This window comes from Podarcis liolepis, assembly GCF_965112155.1.
Source record: "Podarcis liolepis genome assembly, chromosome: 2".
NCBI lineage: Eukaryota > Metazoa > Chordata > Lepidosauria > Squamata > Lacertidae > Podarcis > Podarcis liolepis.
In genome coordinates, this window is record NC_139555.1 from 66,722,152 (window position 1) to 66,746,356 (window position 24,205).

The following is a 24,205-nucleotide window of genomic DNA, read 5'->3' on the forward strand; positions in this document are numbered from 1 at the left end:
CAGGCTTTGTGTGAGTGTGTGTTTAAAGTTGTTTTGGTTTTGATGTATTTTTTAAAGCATTAAAAAAAACATTTCCAAAATTGGAGGAAAGTTAGACTGGGATAATTTTCCAGCAACGTTTTGAAAAGAAAATATAATTATAGAAGAATACAGGATTCCCTGTGTGAGAGCGTGTGTTTGTGTGTTACAGTTTCAGCAAATAGTAAAAATGTAGACTTGCCTTACAATAGCCCTGCTAGGAGCCCATTTCCCAAATGTTTTGCTTAGAAGGAAGTTATCTGCTTTGGCTCAGCCTATAGCCGAAGTCTTTGTAGGAACATTTTCTGAGGGGCAAGAAAGAACATGGGAATCAAATGGTTAATTTCTGCCTTCGGCACCAGGAAAAAAGAAAATACATGCAAGCAAGGAAAAATATTAGTCTATGTCTTTTGAAAGCCTCTGAAAAGATTTGTCTGAAGCGTGTATTTTAATGGGAGCCATACAGGTGTTTTCTGAGCTGTGGAGCGCCTGCGAGCAGGGCCTGGGGGCAAACCCAGGAATATGGTATAATGTAACAAGAAACCTTCCTCCACCACTCTGCATGCTTCAGTAGGAAAATGCAAATCAACTCATTTCCTCTTTTGAGGAGGACTTTAGATAAGGGGTCCTGGGGCAAAGTAACCCCTTGCGCATTCCTTCTTCCATCAGCCATTCTCCTGCTTTGCCTAGAATGTGCTGTGGGGGTAACAGCAGGCACTGAGATGAGGGAGCAGATGCATACTAATGAGCTGGGGGTATAAGAAAGAAGAGCCGTGTGTGTGTGTGTGTGTGTGTGTGTGTACGCATACACGCCTATGTGTGTAAAAGGGGAGCTGCTTTTTTTTTTTTGCCAATTCTAAGCATGTTCAGAATCAGGTTGTCCAAAAGATTTGTTAGGAGCCAATTGTGCAATGCTCTCACTCACTGACAGTATCCCTGCATGCACACATTGAATTAATCTCAACTGAAAATCGCTGCAACCTGAAAATAAGTCATCTTGCTCCCCTACCTCTGTGAAAAATGCAACAGACCCCTGTACTGCTAAAGAGGCATGCTTATCACTGAGTCAGTTTCTGATTCCTGATTCATTCCACCCTCCCATTTTGTTGTTTTATTTTATTTCGTGCGAGGTTAGAATACTCTGTTTTGTTTTTCCATTTGTCTGGAAAGGTAAAATACTCCCATATTTGTGTTAAGCCTTTTAGTGGTGGTTTAGTGACAATAATCAATGCTAGTCATCATTATTACTGTTTATTTCCCAGTTTTTCAGGGGACTTAGAAATGATTTTGATATGCCACAGATTTTTCATCCTCTTTACTTGTTTAAAAGGCGCTTCCCCCTATGCAACTACTAACTACTGCTTAGTGCAGAGATAACCAACATAGTGCCCCCTGATGTTGCTGCATTACAATTTCCATCAGCTCCAGCCAGCATGGCCAATGGTCAGGTGCACACAACATTGGCTACCCCTAACTTAGTACTATGCAGTTTAAGGTGAATACAGACATCATCCTTAGGACTGTTGCTGACATATCCACCAAGCCCAATGGAAGGTAAGCTCAAATGAACAAAAAGAGAGGCAGAGAAATTATTGTTCATCATCTTCATCATCATTGAAATATATTGCTATAATTAAAGGTGCAGTCAATGCTTTAAAGAGAATCAGGCATTTGACTAACACCACAATCATAGCATGGACCTACTCAGAAGTAAGTCTGACTGTGTTAAATGGGACTTATTCCCTAGCATGTAGGTTTAGAATTGTAGGCTTAAAATCTCTAGGGTTCTGAGGCTGCAATCCTATACCCTCTTACTTGACATTAAATCCCATAAAACCCAAGGAGACTTGCTTCTCAGTAGGCACAAAAAGGATTATACTGTGATTCTATTAAGGAATTATTAGCTGCTTAATCACCTGCCTTTAAAGTGATTGATAAATTGACTGATTATGTTTACATATGCCCCAAACTTCAGTATAGGTACAATTTTTGACATACTGAAGGAAATCTAAGAGAAAATTCAATAAACACACGCGACTTCTCAGCATTAGGAGGAAATAACGGATTAATATGATGAAAGCTTGCAGCCCTAGTATTCACATACTATGGTTAAATTTCTATGGCCCTTCAATGCATTCCTGATGACTGTGGAATTTGTGTTTTGTATTAGACAGCCACTTTTGGGCCCCCCAAATGGTTATTCAAAAGCACAACTTACACCTCATAAGAAATGATACCCTGCTTATACCACTCTTGGACTACTGAAAGCTACTGAAATTGCCACACTGCTGGACAAATTCTGTGCCCTATGGTGACATAAAATTAAAGCACGGTCATGGCTTTTCCATGGGTGCTCACCGTACATGTTCAGATCATCATGATGATTCTGTGGAAGAGGCTAGAGACCACAGATGTGGTGCCTGCAAGGCCCAAACTGGGATCCCATCCCCAACCTGATTATTACCCAGCAGTGGTGGCTTAGTGAGGGTGCTTGACCTCCCCCTTTCATAGAATCATAGAGTTGGAAGGGACCCTGAGGATCATCTAGTCCAACCCCCTGCAATGCAGGGTTATGCAGCTGTCCCATACGGGGATCGAACCTGCAACCTTGGTGTTATCAGCACCATACTCTAACCAATTGAGCTATCCAGGTGCTTTGTTTGACTGCTGCTCAGCAGACATGGACTTCATTGTGCAAACGCACACAGACAATGAGTAATAAAACAACTCAGTTGATCTGGATAACCAGAGGCAGGTATTTCAGCAGCTACTGAAGCCACTTCTGAAAAGGCATGAAACAAGCCTGAGTCTCTATAGCTCCAGTGCACTGTTTTCAGCGTCTTTATTGCAGGGGTGGGAATGGGAATGTGCTATTTTTGCCATATATTCCTTTGTTGCTGTCTTCTTCGTACCTTTACCAGTTGTGGCCAGTGTTGTCCAGCAGTCAAGCATCCCTGGAAGGCAGCAGAGCCCAAGATGAAGGCGCCAGATGAGAGTGGAAGGGAATGGTCCGGCAACAATAATTCTGCTTCCTCGTTGTTCTGTTCTCCTCTCGAAGTGACTGGTGCCGTCATGGAAATTGAAATCTCTAACCCTCAGACCAGAAACCTAACTTCACAGACTTACTTGGTATGTAAAAATATTCCATTTAAATCAGCAGTAAAGCTAACATGAAAGTGCCAATAAATAATATATGCAAAGAGTTTTTTTTATCAATATATAAAGAAAATGTGGAGTTGTGAAGCTGTTGAAAACAAGCATTAGGAGATGTAATGAAGCAGGAATTAGAACAGCACAGTTCCTCTGGCCATTATAAATGAGAACACCGGGTACCTTGAGAACAGGAAAACTGATGAGTACAGTCTGTTCAGGAGAGAAGGAGGGAAATTTCCCCCAGGAACACATTTCAAATTACTTATTTATGAACTGATGAACTGGGAGACCACCTATAGAGAGATAGGAGCAAGCAGTCTGCTGCAGACAGCTACAGAACTCCGAACTAATTGTGCTGCTGTTTTCTGTTATAACTCCTGCTATCCAGCTGGGCTTTGGAAGCAGGAAATTTAGGCACCAAGTCAAAGTCGCGCTTTCCCTCCTTCTCGCCGGCATAAATATATATATACATCGATATGTTAATCTGGCAGAACCACTGGTCAAGGGCCTGGGAAACAGCTGCTGTCTTTGTCTCGCAAAGTGTAAGGGAGGGGCAGGGTATAGCGGTGGGCAGGGAGGAAGAAGACTTTCAAAGGAGAGGCTCTGAAACGGCAAGAGGTTCTCCTGGAAATGTGCAAGTGTGAAAGACGTCATGCAGCTTCTTGTAAACGTATACCGCATATATGGGTGTAGACCAGCTTTCCCAAATGGGCACCCTCCACATGCTATTGGATTGCAGCTTCCATCATTCTGACCATTGGCCATGCTGCCTGGGGCTGATGGCAGCGGGTGTCCAAAATGCCTGGAAGGCTGGTGTAGACCATGAGACTAGCTTCTGATCCCTTATTGACCTAGGGATGGCAAGAGGAGTCCTGTATCTGAAACGGAATGCCATTGAACATATTGTGATGACGGAACCAGTTCTCTGTTTAATAACAATTATCCCTTCCCATTCATAAGTCTTTGTCTCCAACTCACTATTTATGAGAGTGTCTGGATGTAATTCTTTTGTCACTGAAAGCTCACAGCAATATTTCTCCCGCTTTAATCATTGCACAATACCGTTGTCAGATAAGTCTCTGTAATCACTCTTTTACAGTTATGGAATTGGGGAGGGGAGTGTTGGTCATCCAACAGGTAATCTTGCATCAAACTGTTGATATTTGACCTCTGACATCCAGTGAATGAGACCAGGATCAACCCGCTGAGCCTTGTGCATGAGGGTGGGCTGATATACACAGGGAAGTGTTATATAGGGCTTTCCCATTGCTTTCAGTAGAGGATGGCACCTCTGCATTCATCAGTCAGTAGAGCATGGTGGGTGGGGGGGTATGAAGTCCCACACTGGGAGAAAGATTCTTGCATTCCAATTCTACAGTGCTATTATTCCACAGGGGCCAGGTTGCCCCCAAGATTGAGGGGGTCCAGGGCGCATTGTGCATGTGTGTGATATCGCAGGCGTGTTGCATGCTCGTGACATCACATGCAGAATGTGCGCAAAGTCATGTCCTCTGGAGGAGGCCATGTCCTCTGGGTGAGCCGAGCACTGAAGCTGTGATGTGTGTTGCGTGTGATGTTGTGTGTGCGCAATACACAACTGGCCCCCTCAGCATTGAGGGGGCTGGGACCCCTTGAAACAAATATCGAGTTGGCGCCCATGCTCCAATATTAAAGTCAACAGGGAACTGAGTCAATGGAGCAGGAGTTCTCCATTTCCTTCAGTGTGGGCAGCTTGCTGGGATGGCCTTAAAGAATGGGAGATGCTTCTTGATCTAATCCATCATGCTTGGAATGATGTGAAGGGGCTGCCACATCAAGGGCCTGGTCCAGAATGGAAACAATACATGGCAATGCCTCAGCTCAACTGATGCCAAGGACTTCAAGAATCAAAACCTTCCTAGGATTATACAGCAAGTGAGAATGCTATATAAATATCAGGAACTTCCTTTTCTATTGCCTAGTTAACAAAGCTATACTTTCTGCTGCACCTTAAGCCTCCACTTTCACTCCAGCTGCAGCAACTGAACTTGGGGACTGTAGTTTGGAGAATAGACACTCAAGGTCTGGATTTGATATGACTCCCTACAGCCCTGACATGCGCCAGTCAGAAGAATTACATCAATATGTGCTTTCCTTTGGCTTATCAGCCACAAAGTAGTTAAAACATGGAATCAGCTACAAGTCGAATCCAAAGGATAGTCAATGAGCTATATATATTTTGTCTGATTATACAGTCGTACCTTGGAAGCCGAACGCCTTGGCTCCTGGACAAATCGGCTCCCGAATGATCGAACCGCAGAAGTGAGTGTTCCAGTTTTTGAACGATTTTCAGAAGCCAAACATCCAGCGCAGCTTCTGCAGCTTCCAATTGGCTTCAGGATGCTCCAGCAGCCAATTGGAAGTCACGCTTTGGTTTTCGAACGGTTCCAGGAGTTGAACAGACTCCTGGAACACTTTCTGTTCAAAAACCAAGGTACCACTGTATGTACCGCACTCTGGGCTTGGATGATAAAGGGTTGGTTATGAATATATTAGCTGAATGAGTCAATCATAGTCAAACTTCTTTCATTACTTTCCCTCTAGCTACATATAGGGAAGAGGTCACATTTTCTATAAAAGATGGAAGACCAGGAGCTTTGGGTGTCTTCTGCCTTTGTAAATTATGCTCATGCAGGACAATCATATTTGTATTGTGGTGGCCAATACAAGTCATTTGTGGCTAACTTTGGAGAGCACAAACAACTTGGATGTTTCAGGCATCTGAATTGGGACACAAAAGAATCAACACCCATCTAAGAACACGTCCCTGCATTAGTTAGCAATTCAGAATGATTTCCAAAAGCAATCCGTAAGTCTCCAATGATATCTGTCTGACAACTACTTAATCTCACCGAGAACTGGTGTTAAACGACCTGTCATCAATACTGCTTCATGGTGCTATGTCTTGAAAGAAGGGGATGGGGGCTTCAATCATTTGGAATAAATTATAACTTTTTTAGAAGACTGTCTGCTGATAGCATTACTATACTGAACGGAAAATGACAGTTACCATGTAGACAGGGTGGCACAATGAAAACTGCCAGCTACTAGTAGATTCCATACCACTTTTGGGCTGCTGAGCTATCAAATTAATGTCAAAGTAATTGTCACTTGTGAATATAACTGCCAGCATAACCAAATTTGGATTTTTTAAATAAAAAAAATAAAAGGGGAAAAACACTGCAGTTGATCAGACTCACAAACTGTTCTGTTCATTTTTTAAAAGTTTCACTAAGTCCATTAAATACTCCTTTCTTTCAGAGAAATTGTTTTCTTTAAGTTTAAGCAGTGTAGAAAGTTTGAAGGCTTGGATTTAGAACCAATACCTTGTGTGTGCATGCGCACGTGCCAATCATTTAATAATTACTAGTTTCCTTGTTACACAGTTATTTATGTATCAAAACATTTACATCCCGACTTTCCATTGGAAAATAAATAAATCAGAACGCACCAGTGATCATTAAAATCCAGCACAAATATCAAAGCCAGAATGTAATCAGAACAAATTAAATCCACAACAATCTATCAAAATGACATCAGCAAATGAATACACATTTACTCCAGAGCCATCATACAGTTAATGGAAGAACACCTTTTCAGCAAACCAGGCCTTCCCATCTACAAGTTCAATGAATGTAGAAGGGAAGAAGTAGGATCTCAGCCACAAGTTATGCTTGTTCCATGTTGCTGCTGATCATTGTTGCCTTTGCATTTGGCAGTAGTGTAAAAGGGAACTATACTGAATACGGACCATATCTCTCTGCTCTGAAGAGGAGGAGAATTTAGAGGAGTAATGATAATGTTTCAAATTATCAGAGGATCATTAATATTATGAGTGAGCATATTTGGGCAAGTCTCTGTTTAATTCAGGCACAATCACATCATGTTTTAATGTCTCCCTGAAACTGATGAATGAGATTTGGAATTGGGTGTCATCAATATGCAGTGACAATCAACCTTGTTTTTCCTTTATATTCCCCTTAAGTAGTATTTCCTAGCTTTGTGCCCTGCAGATGTTTTGGACTACAAATCCCATCGGCCTCTGCCAGCATGGCCATTGAGCAGGATGGCCAAACTTCTGGGGAGTTGGGGAAGGCTGCCCTAAAGGACCAGATTCACAGACTGAGAGTGCTTACTGATCCAGCGTTGTAGCTAGAGGCTTAAGTGGCATCACTAGCATGGAGTAACAGAGGTGGATTCAGGAGAGCGCAACCAGTTCAGTCGTACTGGGCATGGAGCCTCGGGGCTGCAACTTTGACTTACTACGGAGTGTGAGAGGCACTGGATTTTGGCACAGCTTAAATTTGAGACCCCAAGATGCGCCACTGGGAGTACCATTCACCAGCTGAGCTTGGTGTGCAAGCTATTGTTAGAGAAAGCTTGCCTATGGTTTTCCATATGTTTTCCATGTTCCTGCCCTAAATAATATTTGTCTAACCTGAATGACTTGACAAGTGGGTTAGGCAAATTAATTGAAGGTAAGGCTACCAATAGCTCCTAACCCCAGGGCCAGCATCCTCCCATGGGGCAGCACTCCTACGGGTGCCCCACCCACCACTGCCGATGCTAGAGAAGTGAAGAGAAGTGGTGGGGCTGGCTTCTGATGAGAGCTCGGGGGTGGGGGTGGGGTGGCACCTCAGGCAGTGAAATGGACCAGACCACTCCTGACCAACCCTGATGGGTATTTCAACCTCCACAGTTGGAGCCAGTATGTTTCTGAATACCAGTTGATGGAAACAATGGGGGAAGATGCTCTTGCACTCAGGTCAGGCTTGTGGGCTTCCCGTGGGCTTCTGTGATGGACCACTGGCCTGATCCAGTAGGCTCTTCACCAGACATTAAAATGTCTGTAAAAATGTGTCATCAGCAAATTCTGTGATGCGTCCAGCTGAAATCAACAGAATTGTTGTGACTGACTTTGGTAGTTTATGAGAAGGCTTATGGATCCACAGTGAAGAACAGATGGATCCCAACAGGAAAATCAACACTGCTGTGTAATATATATGGACGACATGAGGAATGGATAAGCCAATGGGTCAGGCGATTAATTGACAGTGTGCTTGATGATACAATGGATGGGTGAGTGGATAGATCAATGGATGGATTAATTGACCCCCCCCCCCATTTTTTTATAAATTTCCCATGAAACCATGCCTACAATAGTCTCTTGGAAAAATGACCATAGCAAGAATACAGTCAGTTTGCATCTGTGATTGAGAGACTGGAGTGTATCTTGCTGAAGAATAAAATGTCTTCTGCTAATAACAATTGAAAAAATAAGGAGGAAAAGTTGCATAGAAAAATTGCAATTCGTAAAGTTAAAATGGCATTACATTTAAAGGATAATTTTTGTGCATACAGGAAAATGCTGCTGCTGCTGCTGCTGAGTCAAGGAGAGCATGGGATTCCTGAAAGGTCTCCTATGAAATAAGGCATTTGCTCATTTTGGCAAACCAGGGCCTCAGTAGCTTCACCCTCCGACTTTGTACATTGTAGGTATGAAGTGCTATGATGACTAGGCTCCCTAGGACTATTAAATGTGCACTCTTCTTTTAGTAGCATTTTTAATAGCTGTTAAGGAAGACTCCTGGGAATTTTTGGCAGGGGGAAAAATGCTTGGAAGCTTAATTTCTATATGAACGTACCCTGCAGGCCAACAATGCAAGATCTGAATGAATTTCGTTCTCATGCATTGTAAATGGGATTACAATGAAAGCTAGAAGGGAGTTCGTTCATAGATAAAATTGTATATATTCTTGCAGTTCAGTGTGGATACAGCTGAGAGGCAATGTGGCTGTAGTGGTTAGAGCGGGAAAGATCTATGGTCAAATCTTCAGTCAATCACTAAGGTCATTGGCTGCCTTTGAGCCAGGATAACTAATTTGTCCAGAGGATAAAGAGTGAAGGGGCCCATATACAAGCACACAGCTCTAAGCTCAGTGGTGGAAAAGTGTGTGTGTGATCAACATGGACAATATTGATAAATGCAAAATACTTTGGCTTCAGAAGGACATGGAACAGTCCCGCCCACAGGCAGCTGACTTACTAGATTGGAGAAGTCTTGTGTTTGGTTGGCATGTTCTATATTATACTAATGGTAATAGATTATTGCCATGCTTCCCTGAAGCAATCACAAAAACCCCCAAACCAAACCCCTCACTAAAATTTACGTTTCTGGTATCAGAAATGTTCAGCCTTGAACCTCCAGACTGTCTATTTAAATGCACTATGGATATTATCAGTAATGTATCAAGCTGTCTTCATGCAGGATGGCAGAAATGTCTTCTGTACTTATTGCTATAAAGCATTTCCCCCAGTTTTTATTTATATGCACATTAGCAGAGTAGTCTTGGAACTGTAGCCAGCAATTGGAATTGGAAGAATATATTTCTCTAGCCAGTGGCTGGGGTGCTTGAAAGGAAGCAGTAGCTCTATTTAAACCATCAGCATCTGGATAAATTGGAAATAATTCTCTATTTAGAAAGCAAGATGTAAGCCACTTGGCAGTCTGGGTCCCAGCATAGCAGGGTTATGCTAAAGAGAAATTTCATTTTCTATGCCTATGGGACCAAAGACATAAAATTTAACTTTATACTTCTGCTATTAAACATAGTCCTAAGAGGGAGAAAGGCTCATTTTTAAACTTCCTCAAGTGCAATGTGGAACAAAAATTCACACACATGAATAGTAACTGATTCACAATAAAGTGCTTTGCACAGTGTGATGCCAACCACTACCTACTAATGATTAGTTGAAGCATCAACAACCGGCTCAGGCTGCAATCCTGTGCCCACATACTTATACCCACATAGCCCAAGTGAATGAAATCGGACTTACATCTGAGTAGACATGTATACGATTGGTCAAGGCCAGGGGTCACCAATGTGAGGGGGCTCTTGTTGCTTTTAGACTACATTTCCCATCATCCCTGACCATTTATGCTGGGTGGTGCTGGTGGGAACTGTAGTCTAACAACATGCAGAGGCGCCATATTGATTACCTGTGGTCTAGACTTGCTTTGGAGCAAAAGCCCTATCTTCAGCTGTGCCCATAACACCATGAAGATAATCTTTATTTCGTTTACTTTCTAATCTTAAAATAAATAAGAGGTGGCCGCTTGGTGTGTATTCTTCCTTGTAAAATTTTTCAAACACTGCAGCTTCGTACCAGCTTTTCCGGTGCTATTTTGTGCCTCCAATAGCCCCAACGCTGTCTAGAAGGATGCCTGTGGAGTTCTGAAGAGCTCTAGGGAGGGGAGTTGCTTGCTTTCAGTCAAATAACAGCAATGTAAGTTTTTTTTAATAAAAAAAATCAATGAAGTTTTAAAAACTTTAAATAAATAAATAAATCCCGTGCTGCTGTATGTTATCACAGGCCCGCTCCCTGTGCTCTCACATTTTTAGACAGCCTCACTTCTTGCAAAGCCGACGGCTATAGGAAAACATAGAATTATAAGCAGCAGAACCAAAAAGAGAACAACTGGGAGACACAAGGTTTTGTGTGGGGCCCTGATAACTCAGGGTTTTTATTGACATACCACTTCGACATGGGAGAGGAGAAAGACTCTTGAATCACCTAATTTGCTTCATTATTTGGCCAACACAATAGCAGCTATGACCACCATTGACTGATAGTCTTATGCCGCATGAAATTTTCTAATCTCCTTTTAAATCCATCCAAGCAAGGGACCGTCAGTACACCATGTGGTAGCAAACTCCATTGCATTTCTTCAGATCTTCCATAACATTTTAAAAGATATGTTTGAAATGCTGCTGAGTATTCCTTTCCCCATTTTGCTGCTTTGAACTTGGTTCAAAACATTTGCCAGTTTCTCCAGGCAGGATCTGTTCCATACCACTAATTCAAATTATAATTTCTGATCTTTTTCTTTCAGACAGGTGTTGGGCCACTGTGAGTAACAGGATGCCAGACTAGATAGGCCTGTATAGAATGATGCAGCTGGGCTCCCCCTTTTACGTTCTTTGCATAGCTAAAACGATACAAGTATCACACCCTCCAACATTTCTCTGATGAAAATAGGGACGTCCTAAGGAAAAGTGGAACATTCTGGGATCGAATCAGAAACTGAGACAGCTTTTGTCAATCTGGGACTGTCCCTGGAAAATAGGGACACTTGGAGGTTTTGCACCTATTAGCCATGTGCTTAGAGTAAATTGTAAGGGGAGCTAAAAACCACATGACATTTTTAAAAGGGATATACGTCAAGACGCTCTTGGGTTCATAACTCTGCTTATTACCTTTGTGTAAAGCCAAACAATTAGATTATCACCTTTCCTACCGTTCTCCTTTATCTTTTTTAACCTCTGAGAAGCTGAAATGTCAACACAGATGCTGAATTTACTCACACCCTTCCTTGGGCAGGATATGAACCGCTGGCGCATTTGTCCTTCCATTTGCAAAGCAAAAGCCAAACAGAAAAGCGAGCTGGAATCCTGTCTGTTAAATTTGTTTAACCTGAAAGACAATCTGCAGCGCAGCCAGAAGGGAGAGAAGTCATTTCTGAGCAAACATGCAGCCTAGCCGATATGACCACAGGCTTTCCCCTCCAGACCCCTCCCTCACCCCAAGGGGCGGAGGGGAAGAACGTTGAACAAATAACAACGATATGGTGTGCATTAGCATTCTTGCCTCAAAGAAAACTCCCCCAGCAGAGTCCCATGTGCCACTACGGCACTTTGAACATTCCCATTGCTCTTATGCCTCAGACAAATTAAATCTGTTTTTATTCTTATATCCATATTTTACCATGCTGTTCAGCACTTACAAAAAATAAAATAAAATAAAATGATACTATCTGCAATGTCTTGCGGTTTTAGCAGGCAGTATACGTTGTGCCACAATATGTGACATTCTTGTGTGATGATTCTTCCTTCAATCAACTGCAGAATGAGAGACCTCTTGAAGCTGCTGCAAGTCCAGGGAAAACGGCTATGGCTGCATTATAGCCGTGCCTCCAAAAGCAAACCATTCACACCACCGAAAAAGGGCTGTCCCTATGCACATGCTCATGACTTTGACATTTCCTGGCCAAAGGAACACAAAGGTCCTTTAGGGGTCTGACTGCTGCCACTGACTTTTTCTAAATTCAGGCAGAGCCTGCCATTAGTGCAGAAAGGAAAACCCTGCACTCACTCCCTGATAATAGTGACATGTGAGCGAAGGTGCGGACCATCGGTTACAAATTCATTCTTAAGAAGGTTGGACCAAAAGCAACTGTTGTTGTTTAGTCGTTTAGTCATGTCCGACTCTTCGTGACCCCATGGACCAGAGCACGCCAGGCACTCCTGTCTTCAAACAGCAACTATTCCACTATAAATAGTTCTATTAAGGATTAAGGATAACTATTAAGGATAGTTCTGATGTCCTTAGAAAAACAGAGGAAGTTACTATCACTTTAAGTATGTTTTAAAGCAATATTCTAATTAATAGAAAGCACACAGAGATGTTTTATGTTATGCAGAGATTAGTTCATCTCTCTGCATTTTGTGAGAAAATAGAAATATAAAAAAGCTTAGGGAGAATGCAAAATAGTTTTGCATATCTACTGTTCAGAATTCTTCTATACTACTGTATGGAAAATATAAGAACTGTACATTATAGCCCAATACAATGTATAGCCCTGAGTTAATGTGCCATTACTTTACACATGAGTAAGATGTGACTGGGGCTTGTATCTTGACTGGATGGCTGAATTTGATTCAGTATCTAGGTACGATTTACAAAAGGCAGAGATAGCCCCTTCTGCAAAGGATCCATTGCAGCAAATGAAAACTTGCAGAATGCGTGCCCTTTTTAGAGCTCTGAGATCCATTCCCTTTTAGATTCCTGCTTCAGTAAAAGTCAGAACAGAAATCTGTTTTGGAAACTGGGCTGAAAAATGCTGGAAAACTGATCATAGTTTCAAACAACACCCAAAAGAAAGTGATAATTGCAGTTTTGACACATTATTGCAGCAAATTTGTATTAACTGAAACATGTAAATGAACACCAGATGCTTTAATATTGTAAACATTTTTGCTATAAAATTGCCTTCTTCTTGTATCCAGCTTCTTCAGAAGCACCTATAATTGTGAGGTGTTTGTTTGTTTTTTAAGTACTTTTTACTTGGAATAGGGAATGTGAAACATTATGAATTTTGTACCAGAGGGATTGGCTTTCCGTTTAAGGCAGCTGACTGATGATGAAGTCTGGGGAGAAAAATAAACAAAGGTGCCAAATGAAAATTGTGCCATGCTACAAACATTCAGGTGCAGTAGCCTAATGGACAATAAGTCTGTCAATGGCTACTAGCCATAATTGAGGCTGAGCTCTGCCTTTATGGACCAGGGAGGCAATGCTGCGCTTCCATGGTTGGAGAACAGTATGATGCAGGATAACAGTTGGTGGAAACCATGAGAGAGAGAGAGAGAGAGAGAGAGAGAGAGAGAGAGAGAGAGAGAGATGTTGTATTCAGGTCCTGCTTGCAGTTTTCCCATAGGCACTTGGTTGGCCACTGTGAGAACAGAATGCAGGTTCTTCTTTTGTTCTTCATTCAGGTTTGTGGTCAATCTGGGGAGTTGGTCAGGGCTTAGTGGCTAGGGTTGTGTTTTAGAAAGAGTAAGTCGGCATAGGCTGACACTTCCAGCTGCATTCTTTGTGCATTAGAATGCATAGCTCACTTTGTACCCCGGCTCTCAAATCATCATTCGGATACAGGTTTTACTGCCTTAGGAAACTGATCATTGTTCTTGAGGAATGCTCTAGCATAAACTGTCACAGCAGTCTGTAGAAATGCTTGTCAGTCTCATAGCATTTCATTTTTTTGAAGCTGTCATTTCTGTCACAGGATCCTGTCATTTCAATGACATCTGTTTGCTCCTCTCTTAGGAAAGCAGAGAGAGGGCTACAAAGTTGCAGTTCGGGGAAGTCTGGGGTCTTGATCTTTTAAAAGCATTTGACTAGCCATGCCTTTGCTTCAAAGGAAAGTCAGATCCAGTGCACCCCACAAAAAAAGACACTATGCTGCTATTGCTTTTAGCTGCTATTATTTTGGTGGTATGAGCTTTTAACTAAATAATCAAGAACATGGTCCTGTCCCAACAAAGGTACCTGCCAGATGTTTTTGTCTACAACTCCTTCCAGTCCCAATGAACATGGACAATGGTCAGAGATTATGGGACTTGTCACTCAAAATATCTAAAGGGCACTACACTGGGAGAGGATGATCAAGTCCAGGGATAGAGAAGCTTTGGCCTTCTAGATGGTGCTGGACTATGGCTGCCATCATCCCTTACCAATGACCACGCTGGCTGCGGCCCATACAAGTTGGCATCCAAAAACATCTGGAGTGCCACAGGTTCTCCACCTGTGATCTAAGTACTTTAGGGCCAAATGATTTCAAAGGACAAGTTAAGCATATATTTTCCCTCATTGCTGTATTTTTTTTTTTTTTTTTTGGAACTTGCTTAAAACATTTTTGTTTAGGCAAGTCTCTCCAGACACGTAGATGCTGTTATGTTGTTTAATCTCTTTTTAGTTTACTTTTAAAAATGCTTTTAATCACTTGTTTTTAAACATTTTTTATTGATAATTTTAATGTTTCTTGTAAACTGCTTAGAGGTTTTGTTACAAACAAGCAGTATATGCATTCTGTCAAATCAATAAATCAATAAATAAAATCAAATAGATAAAGAAAAATAAACAAATAAAAGGAAAAGGAAGAAGACAGAAATGGAACACTACAAATTTTATTGATTTTTGCAACAATAATGCTTTATATCAAAATATTAAACCTGTTTTTACAAAAATATAATTAGAGGAAGTTGGGATCAATCATAGGAATTATAATATATGAAAAAATATTAAAGTAGATATTAGATGCACAATGCACCATAAGACGTTAAAGTATATTATATATATCCAATGACCAAATAACTTTTATGCAACAGTAAAATTTATGTAAGTATATGGTCAACATGCCACACTGTGTTTTCTTGTATTAGTAAGATCTATGTATTAACGTCATTGTGGAAATAAGATATGAGTTCTGTTGAAAAGTAAGTAAATTAACAGAAATGAAAAGTGCTTAACTTTGGCTGATTTGTGCCTCAGGTAACTAGTTAATGTATAGACATGGTATGAGATTTCAATATTGGTGATTCTTTTAATAATAGAGAAGGACTGGATCAAAGATACTACCTCCCTGACCCTCACTACTTCCAAATTGTGATTGTGAAATCGCTAGAAGCACTAGATTCTCTAGGTATAAAGTCATATCATGTTTCCATGCACGAGTCTCCAAACCTCACACCAAAATATAAGGGAAGGCTGTGCCCATGTTAAAAAGCTTTCCATTTTGGTCATCTGTGGATATAATCTCACAAGGACTTATTCCTACTGGGTCTGCAGTTCATTTTTAATAACTGGTAAGATGTTGCATTCATAATAAGATTTTGGCAACTTTATGGCCCCAACCTGTGCTTCTACTGGTTTGTGAGGAATGCTGCATAGAGCTCTACCCATACTTTTCTGCATGGGGGAATGTTCTGCATAGGCAATGGCCACCTCTGGTTCACAATTCTCTGACTATGCACTGGTATTTTAAGTTCTTTTGTCATTCTCCTGAGCCTCTTGGCAGCCTTTGGTACCATTGACCATGCTATCCTCTTGGACTAGCTGGCTTGGTTGACATTTAGAGTATTCTCTACATTACAGAGCCAGTGTGGTTAAGAGTGGTAGTCTTGTAATCTGGGGAACCGGGTTCGCTTCCCCGCTCCTCCACATGCAGCTGCTGTGACCTTGGGCCAGTCACACTTCTTTGAAGTCTCTCAGCCCCACTCACCTCACAGAGTGTTTGTTGTGGGGGAGGAAAGGAAAGAAGATTGTTAGCCGCTTTGAGACTCCTGAAGGGGAGTGAAAGGCGGGATATCAAATCCAAACTCTTTTTTTTTTTAACAGTGGTTCTAGTTCCTCCTATTCAGTTGTGTCCAGAAGGTGGCCCTTAGGGACTGCTGTTTGACACCTCAACTTATGGCCTATGTTGTCCCACTGGGTTCGTTATTGTCCCTGCTGTTATTAAATATCTACATTAAACATCTGGGGCAGGTCATTTGGAGTTTTGTAATGAAGTGCCACCAGTAGGTTGATGATACTCGCCTCTATTGCTCCTTGCCATCTAATAGCAAGAAAGCACATTGTTCATTACTTTTCTTTCTGGTTGCATGTAGTATATTCTTAACTAACATTTGGTATGCCCACTATTTATCATTTGATTCTTTGGCTAAATTTAAGGGGAGCCAGGCATCTTTTTATTTTGTAGAAAAATCACTTAATTGAAAATCTGCTGTTCCCCTTTCTGGTTTTCAGTACTCCACTTCCCATAATGTTGCTTTGGGGTGTTTTTTTTTTTACCTTTGAGAACTCTGTCTCAAGACATCTGCGTTAGACAGAAGACTGATAGGATAATGATGATAGCATGTTAAATGCTATCTATGTAAATCACCTCCATCAATGGATACAAGATGCAGCTACATTACACCCCTTTTTTGACATACATTTTCATATTTTAAAGGGGAGAATACTGAACTATTATTAAGCTATTTTAGAAATACCTTTGCATTACCCGGCATGTTGCTATTGTGCATAAAGTCATATTAAATTTTGGGATGATGTACAACATAATTTTACTTTAAAGGGCGCTTTTAACTTCTAAGCATCTCTTTTGTAGCACTGGCTGAGCATTTTGTTTATGCTAACTGGAGATGTGAGCGGGCTGAGATTGTTGGGAGTAATTCATTACTGTCCTTCTATATATCTTGATGGAGGCAGATTTGAAAGTGCACCTTTTTATTTCAACTGAATGAGGTTGGATTGACTCACAAAAGCCATACCCTTAAATTCAACTGCATGCTCTAATGTCACTGAATGAAAAACAGCAACCATATATGAACCCCTTGGCTTCCATGAACATAGAAAAACTGACGGGGTCATTTACAGCTTTGTAGCTTACTTTCTACCTCCCACTTCTCCTACATGACCCTCTTGTTACTTGAGACTTTATGATTAACCTGAAGTTGCTGTAACTTTAAACTTGCCTCCTAAGATTAGGCAACATTTCTAGGCACTGTTGTGAACTGGGGGCAGTACAGATACTATTCTGGTCAGCCCATGCAGAAGATCTCAAGCTGAGAAAGGCTCCCTTAGGGCCTTGCTAGAGTGAGATGGGGAGGGAGGAGGCACAGAGCAAGGGAAGAAAGGTGGCACTGACAGCATATGAAGAGGGAGAGAGGCCACAGGAAGAGATGAAGAGCAGGAGTGAGATGGTTGTGGCAGTGACTCACGCAGTGCCCTCTCTTGTGCTTGCAATAATGATGCCTCAATAAGTAGCTCCTACCAGCAGCAGAGGAGAGGACATTCTAATGTTCTGGGGCTCTCTTCCAAGAGAGATGTGAACAGCTTCCTCCCTACTTACTGGCTTTCCTGATGTCGACGAAAGCTTTGCCTTTTTCAGAAATCCTTTGGAAATGGAGTCTGATCGTTATGTTCTGTGCTCTGCTTGGTCTGCTAGCCTTTTAGTACGGGTGCTGTTTTAGCAATCGTTTTATTGTATTGTAAATGTTGTTTTTAAAATTGGAAATTTGCAGATTAAAAAATAAAATAAAATGAATAGGCCCTGATACCAACAAGTTGTGCTCTGAAGAGACGACACAGCTGGCCCCAAAGATAAAATTTTAAACGTCATGATGAGTTACACCACTGACAACTTACTGTCCTTAAATGATGTGCAAATTCTGCTGCCTCACTTTGCCTATTGACAGGGGTAAAGGTAAAGGTAAAGGGACCCCTGACCGTTAGGTCCAGTTGCGGATGACGCTCATCTCGCTTTATTGGCCGAGGGAGCCAGCGTACAGCTTCTGGGTCATGTGGCCAGCATGACTAAGCTGCTTCTGGCGAACCAGAGCCGTTTACCTTCCCACCGGAGCAGTACCTGTTTATCTACTTGCACTTGGAGGTGCTTTCGAACTGCTAGGTTGGCAGGAGCAGGGACCGAACAATGGGAGCTCACCCCATTGTGGGGATTCGAACCGCCGACCTTCTGATCAGCAAGTCCTAGGCTCTGTGGTTTAACCCACAGCGCCACCCGCGTCGTTGTGAGGTAAAATGAATAAATAAATCCTCCTGCAAACCTGTTTTACCTCACTATCCTCTTCGCAGTAAAGAATAACTGCCTGGCATTTGGTGAATTTGTGCTGAGAATAATATCAGAAAGTAGGCAGGGACTGAGTAATAACGCTTAACAACAGCAATGGAGGCAATATAACACTCTTGCCACTGCAGCCTGAGCCTTGCCATTGCCCTGCCCTGTCCAGGCAAGCTGTAGTGATCCTGTGGCAGCCCTGTGATTTTGGCCCACCACACCAGCCACTATTGTTCTCAGCACTTCAGAAGGGAAATAGGGAAGATTAGCCACCACTTCAAGAGCCTCCTGGATTCCTTGCGAATAGGGATGGAGCCTTCATTCTAAACAATCTGAACTAGGCTGCTATCCAAGAGGCAAGTTTATGTGGTTTGGATCTAGGGCAACTGTCAGGGGAGCAGGGAAGGGGTGGCAGCGATGGACTTCCTTACAAGGTTCTCCTGAGTGTTCAAGGATCCATTTCTGCTCAGTGTTCCTGGGGATAAGCCATGTCAACTGCTGTGCTTTTCCTTCTTTTAGTATGCTGCACCCACCTACCTTCATGTGAAAAATTCCCAGCTGACTGCTACTGAAGAGATAATGTGCAAAGAGGCAATTTCCATTATCCCATTTGTATAAGATTCTCATTTCTGTCATATTAGCTGGCTGGCACAATTTAATTTAGCTGCAGGTGGACACATGAACTTTTTGAATTAGGAGAATCGAAGGTGCCTGAATTTGTCACTGGTCACAGCAGTACTTCCTCATGTACCATGGGTCAATGGGTGATGAATTGGGCTTTGGGAGGACCTAGACTTTTTTTTAGCAACCCAGTTTGTAGATATCATCAGTTATCAGATTCTTAGGTTAGAAAGGATCAAAATATGAGTCCCACTGAAAGTATAGTACTGGGCTCTTTAAAAACTTTTTGTTAATGGCAATGGTTTAAACCTAATTTCCCCCCCTATAACAAATGGCAACCTAAATATGTCAGTGATGATTTAGTGTCCAGAGACTATGGAGCTGAAAATGTGGGTGAAGCTAATTAACCTAGGCCCCCCCCCCATATAAAATGCTGCCACCTTCTGAACATGCTGTGGTAGATACTGCTTTGGCATCCAGTCTGTATGTCACATCCTAAATGGAAATGAATGGACTCAATATACTATTTTAGCCAGTCCAATGCAGAATATGTAAATTGTCAGTAGATGGCGTATCCATTTGGATGTGAAAATGGCACAAGTGTGGAGATGCGACACTTGCATGTGTATATAACACTCAGTGCTGGTTCCTCTGGGAATCTGGCAGGCAGGATAGACCCAGTTGGCTGCAGATTTCTTATCTTCCTAGTAATAATGATGACAAAGTAAGGATGCCACTGATGCCAGAGGGGAGCTTCAATGGGAAAGAGGCTCATTGGTCTGTTATTTAATACACTTATATCCCAAGGCAACATAGATGGGATTCTCCACTGTGGTACTGACTAGAACTAGACCTGCTTGGCTTTAACAAGGTGGCATCAGCAGACCATGCCCTGGGATAAGCCACTACCACTTAAATGGCAATATGAGGAGTTCAGGGCAAGATTGTCTGAATGTATACTGAAGGGTGTAATGTTTTCCTCTAGCCACCCATTGCCTAACTTTCTATCATAGAAGATTTTCACAGGGGACAAAAAGGTCACAAAATGTGCCCCCAGATCTGGTTTCATCTCCAAACCCAACTTCTAAGCTTTCACACTGAAGCCTAATTAATCATTGGCTGTAATAGGGAATTGATGAATTGCATTGTTGCTCTTTTACTAGTGTAAATCTTTGATTTAATGATTGTGGTCCTTTGATTTATTGTGCACTAGGTCCGTAATCAATATTTATGGCATGTGGATAATTTTATGGACTGCTTAGTATGTAATATCTTCTTACATATGTATTTATTTGCATATCTATAACTAGATAGATAGATGATAGATATATAGATAGATAGATAGATAGATACCTATAAACAAATACTGTGTATTGCTTTATAATTCTACAACAGGGGATTGCCCACGTCTACACACTGAGAGCTGCATTTCCCCCCTGAATTTTAGAACTATTCCTAGGTATTGTATTTCTAGAGAATCAAACACTGTCCATTATATTGATAAAATGAGAGAGCTTGATATTTTGTGCAACGATGCCTTCCCTTGCAAGACAAAGAAGAATCTGGTCCTAATCTCCAATCAAAGAACAAGGACCAAGTTTGCAAGAGATCAGCCCGATTCTTACTCTATGGTGTGTATTTAAAACTCACGTTCTCTTCTGGCATTGCCAACTGATCAGCCTCTTTTGCCTTTCCATGAACCATAGGATTGCATCCTAAATTATGAAAGATATCAACATGTAATTGATATTATAAACCCTCATCTGTTTTTTTAATATTAATATAAAAAGGAAAACATAAATGCAGTATTCTGAAACAAGCACACAGGAGTATATTGTGGAGCTACCGTAGCTGAGGAAACTGTAGGTTTGAAGCTGATAAAGAATAAAATGGGAAAAGATAAATAGTTCTTCAAACAGGATACTTAAGAAATTGATAACCAAAAAAACAGCTGATCTAGATGCTGTAAGTGTCATATACATGAATTCTCACAAATAATTTTTTTTCATTAACTCTATAATAATAATAAAAATTCCTATCACTTCAGTGAAAAGAAATTTTATGGCATCACTTTTGGATCACCTTGATATAGAGAAACAGAAACCAAGAAACAGAGAGCAAAGACTTTGGGAGAATGTATCGTATCTCATAACACGTAAGACATACATAGACCCAATAATGTATAATGCTAATTAAAAACAATTCTACAGAAATTTGGAGAAAGAGGCAAAATGCTACTACAAAAAAAGCAGGCAAGTATTAATATTAAGAATGATGATGATGATGATGATGAAAAAATGATCTCTTGAAAAGTGACCTGGTCCAGACTGATGGCTCATAATGCCGTAAATATAAATGGTTTCTTTTCACAGCCATTAGAAGTAATATTATAAATGACTTGGAATTGGAAATCAATGATATGGAAGAAAAGGTAGGGAGAAGGACAGCTGAAAAAGATGTAAGTTGGAAAGCCCCTGGAAAGGATAAAATATAGTATAATTGGTGGAAACATTTTGAAAGTACACATAAAAATCTATTGGTATCATTCAATCACATTTCTTTATGACATGGCGTCACATACGTGCTCTAAGTGCCCTGAGGTTATTTATAACTAGGGGCAGTATAAAAATTTATTGAAAGAATAAATAAATATAAGTCTGGCAATCCATGTTGCCCTATCACCTGCTTACCAGTTATATACACCACCTCAAATTCAGTGATATATAAGGGCAATGGGTGGCATTCAACTAAGTTTTGCTCAGAGTAGACCAATTGCAATTAATGGTCTAAACTTAGTCATATTCATTAAGAAAGGAAGATCTGAAGGAGATAGAAGGAGATGACACACATGTTCAAACTGCGAAAAACAGGCATCACCATTCCATAATTACTTGGAACATCTGAACACTCAATTCTCTAAGGACTCCAGGCTGATCAAAAGTTTACCTCTTGAAAGCTGCAAGAGAAAAGCTCTGTGTTAACAGAGGGGATGTGAATGTAAACCTCATCAGTGAAGTGGTTCTCTAGCTTTCCTGAAGCTACCTGAGAGATCTGTGTGCCCTGAAGGAAAGACGGGTGAGAAGTCCAGGTCAGCAGGGATCCTGCTAGAGTGGGCTGCCCTGTTTTGCCCAGTACATAATTATCTTGCCAGACACAATGAGGTTGCAAAAATTCATTCACTGCTAATGGCACATGCAGAGCCAACTAAATGGTTCAGAAACATTCAGTTCCTACAGAACTATAGTGTTGGCCCTGTTCTTGAGACTAATGATTACACCATGTGTTGTGATAGAATTATTAGCACAGATAAACAACAGATGACAATAGACCAAACATACATTTAGGTGCCCAGAAAAACCTCTGAAACAGACATTGTAATACTTCTTGCACATCAACAGGGAGCAAGGTATGTGTCAGGAAATAATCATGAAAATGAAAAAAACCCAGCCTTGGAAATACAGGATTTCTGGAAACTCAAGACACTTTATAACAGCTACCAGATTTGTTCATTGGTGATATCCTGAAGCAAAACTTAGAGAGTACATGTGCCATTGTAACTATGAACTACCAATGTACAAGGCAAAAGCACTAGGGATGCCAGGAATTGAACCTTGTACCTGCTGCATGCTGAGCTATGGCTCCTCCTCCCTAGAAACACCTTCTTGATGGGCAGGATATACCTTTCTAACCAGCCAAGCAGGGAATTACTAATGAGCAATTAACACATAGCATATTTCATATTTAAAATATCCCGTTTCTTTCTTAGCAGTCAGGAATCAGATGGCCATGTAAAAAGGTTTCTAGTAGCAGATTCCTGATCCTGCCTCAGTAAACATCAGGAGTGCTAAGAAGAAATGGAAAGAGAGTTTCTAATATGAATTATGCTACTCTTATTATTTTTGGTACGGTCTAGAATCATGCCACCTACTGCCTTGTTCAGAAGAAAATGTGTAAATTTACTCAGAGAAAGCTGCCAATATGAGATGAATTGGAATAGGAATCTTCTGTTGGTGTGTATTGATGAAGCTCAAGGATTGGAGATTTTCTTGCATTCCTTTTACATTGTTCTTCAAAGCCTGTCAGTTCAATGTGAATCCGATCTCATGGATTATTACATAGGAGTCTGACTGTCTGCAGTCTTTTTGAATTAGAAACTAATTGTGGGATAAGAGCTATGTATAATTTAAAAGCTATGGATTTGTTGTCTTGCTTTCAAAAGGCTCCTTCTCCTGTCCCTATTGCCGACCATGAATTATAGTACAGAAGGGCTGCGACAGGCAATTGTTCTAGGTTTCTGTACCAAGCTGGGCAAGAGAAAGCAAAAGTAGAGCTTGTTTGCTGATGGCCACCACAATATTGCTTAGGCCAGGACTAGGCAGTGTGGTGACCCTCCTGATGGAGTCCAACTCCCATCATCCCCAGACATAGTGGCCAGTGGTCGGGTATGATGGAAGTGGTAGCTCAGCAACAAATAACCTTTCCTTTCGCTGCGGAATGACAGAAATTTAAAAAGAAAGTTTTTGCCAAAATGTAAGTAGAGCAGTTTCTGGCTGAAAAGAACAAATCGTTTCAAGATCATGCGTGGCTAGGCAAGAGGAGAGCCATGGCTTCAAAACAGGTGTGCCACTGCTGGCAAGTGTTATTGATAGGACATTTCTTCAGAAATGCAAGGCAATTTTCACAAACCCCTTTTCGCCTGCAGCCCTTACCCCACTTTGCCTCCCAAGCTATTCCAGAGTGTTCCTCAACATTCTTGAACCAATTTCTGAGGGTATATAGGGCTGCATAGAGAAGGGAGAATCAGTAAATATTGCTTCCCTCCTTCCATTTACAAAAACCCTTGGAACAAAGATCTTTCTGTGCACAAAGGGAAACCACTGGACCCAACCTTTTGCATTTTCTGGCCAGTGTAGAATGTCTAAGACACTCAACAAAACCATATTTGTACTGTTTCATTATTAAATGCATGGAATGTTCTCCCCAGGGAGGCGCATCTGGCACCAACCTTCTCATCATTTCAGCACCTGGTAAATAATTTTTTATTTTCCTGGGCATTTGGGCAGCATCAGTAATATTATAGTATATTGTTAAGTCTGTTTTTAATATGTTTATGTGTGTATATATTTTATTATTGCACTTCTCCTTGCTTGTAAATTGCTTCATGATCTGATAGTGGGA

At 41.2% G+C, this 24,205-nt stretch overlaps 1 protein-coding gene across 2 annotated transcripts in view; it reads left to right on the forward strand.

Moving 5' to 3' along the window:
• The window catches only part of LOC310699896 (uncharacterized protein), a 165,898-nt gene that overhangs the window by 70,889 nt on the left and 70,804 nt on the right, over positions 1-24,205 (forward strand). For both annotated transcript variants that reach the window (XR_014522288.1, XM_083488572.1), the window contains one exon: positions 2,940-3,147. Coding sequence is in view for 1 of the 2 variants with exons in the window: in XM_083488572.1 (XP_083344698.1) it covers positions 2,940-3,147 (208 nt within the window). In the remaining variant the exon portion in view is untranslated. The remainder of the gene's footprint in view (positions 1-2,939; positions 3,148-24,205) is intronic.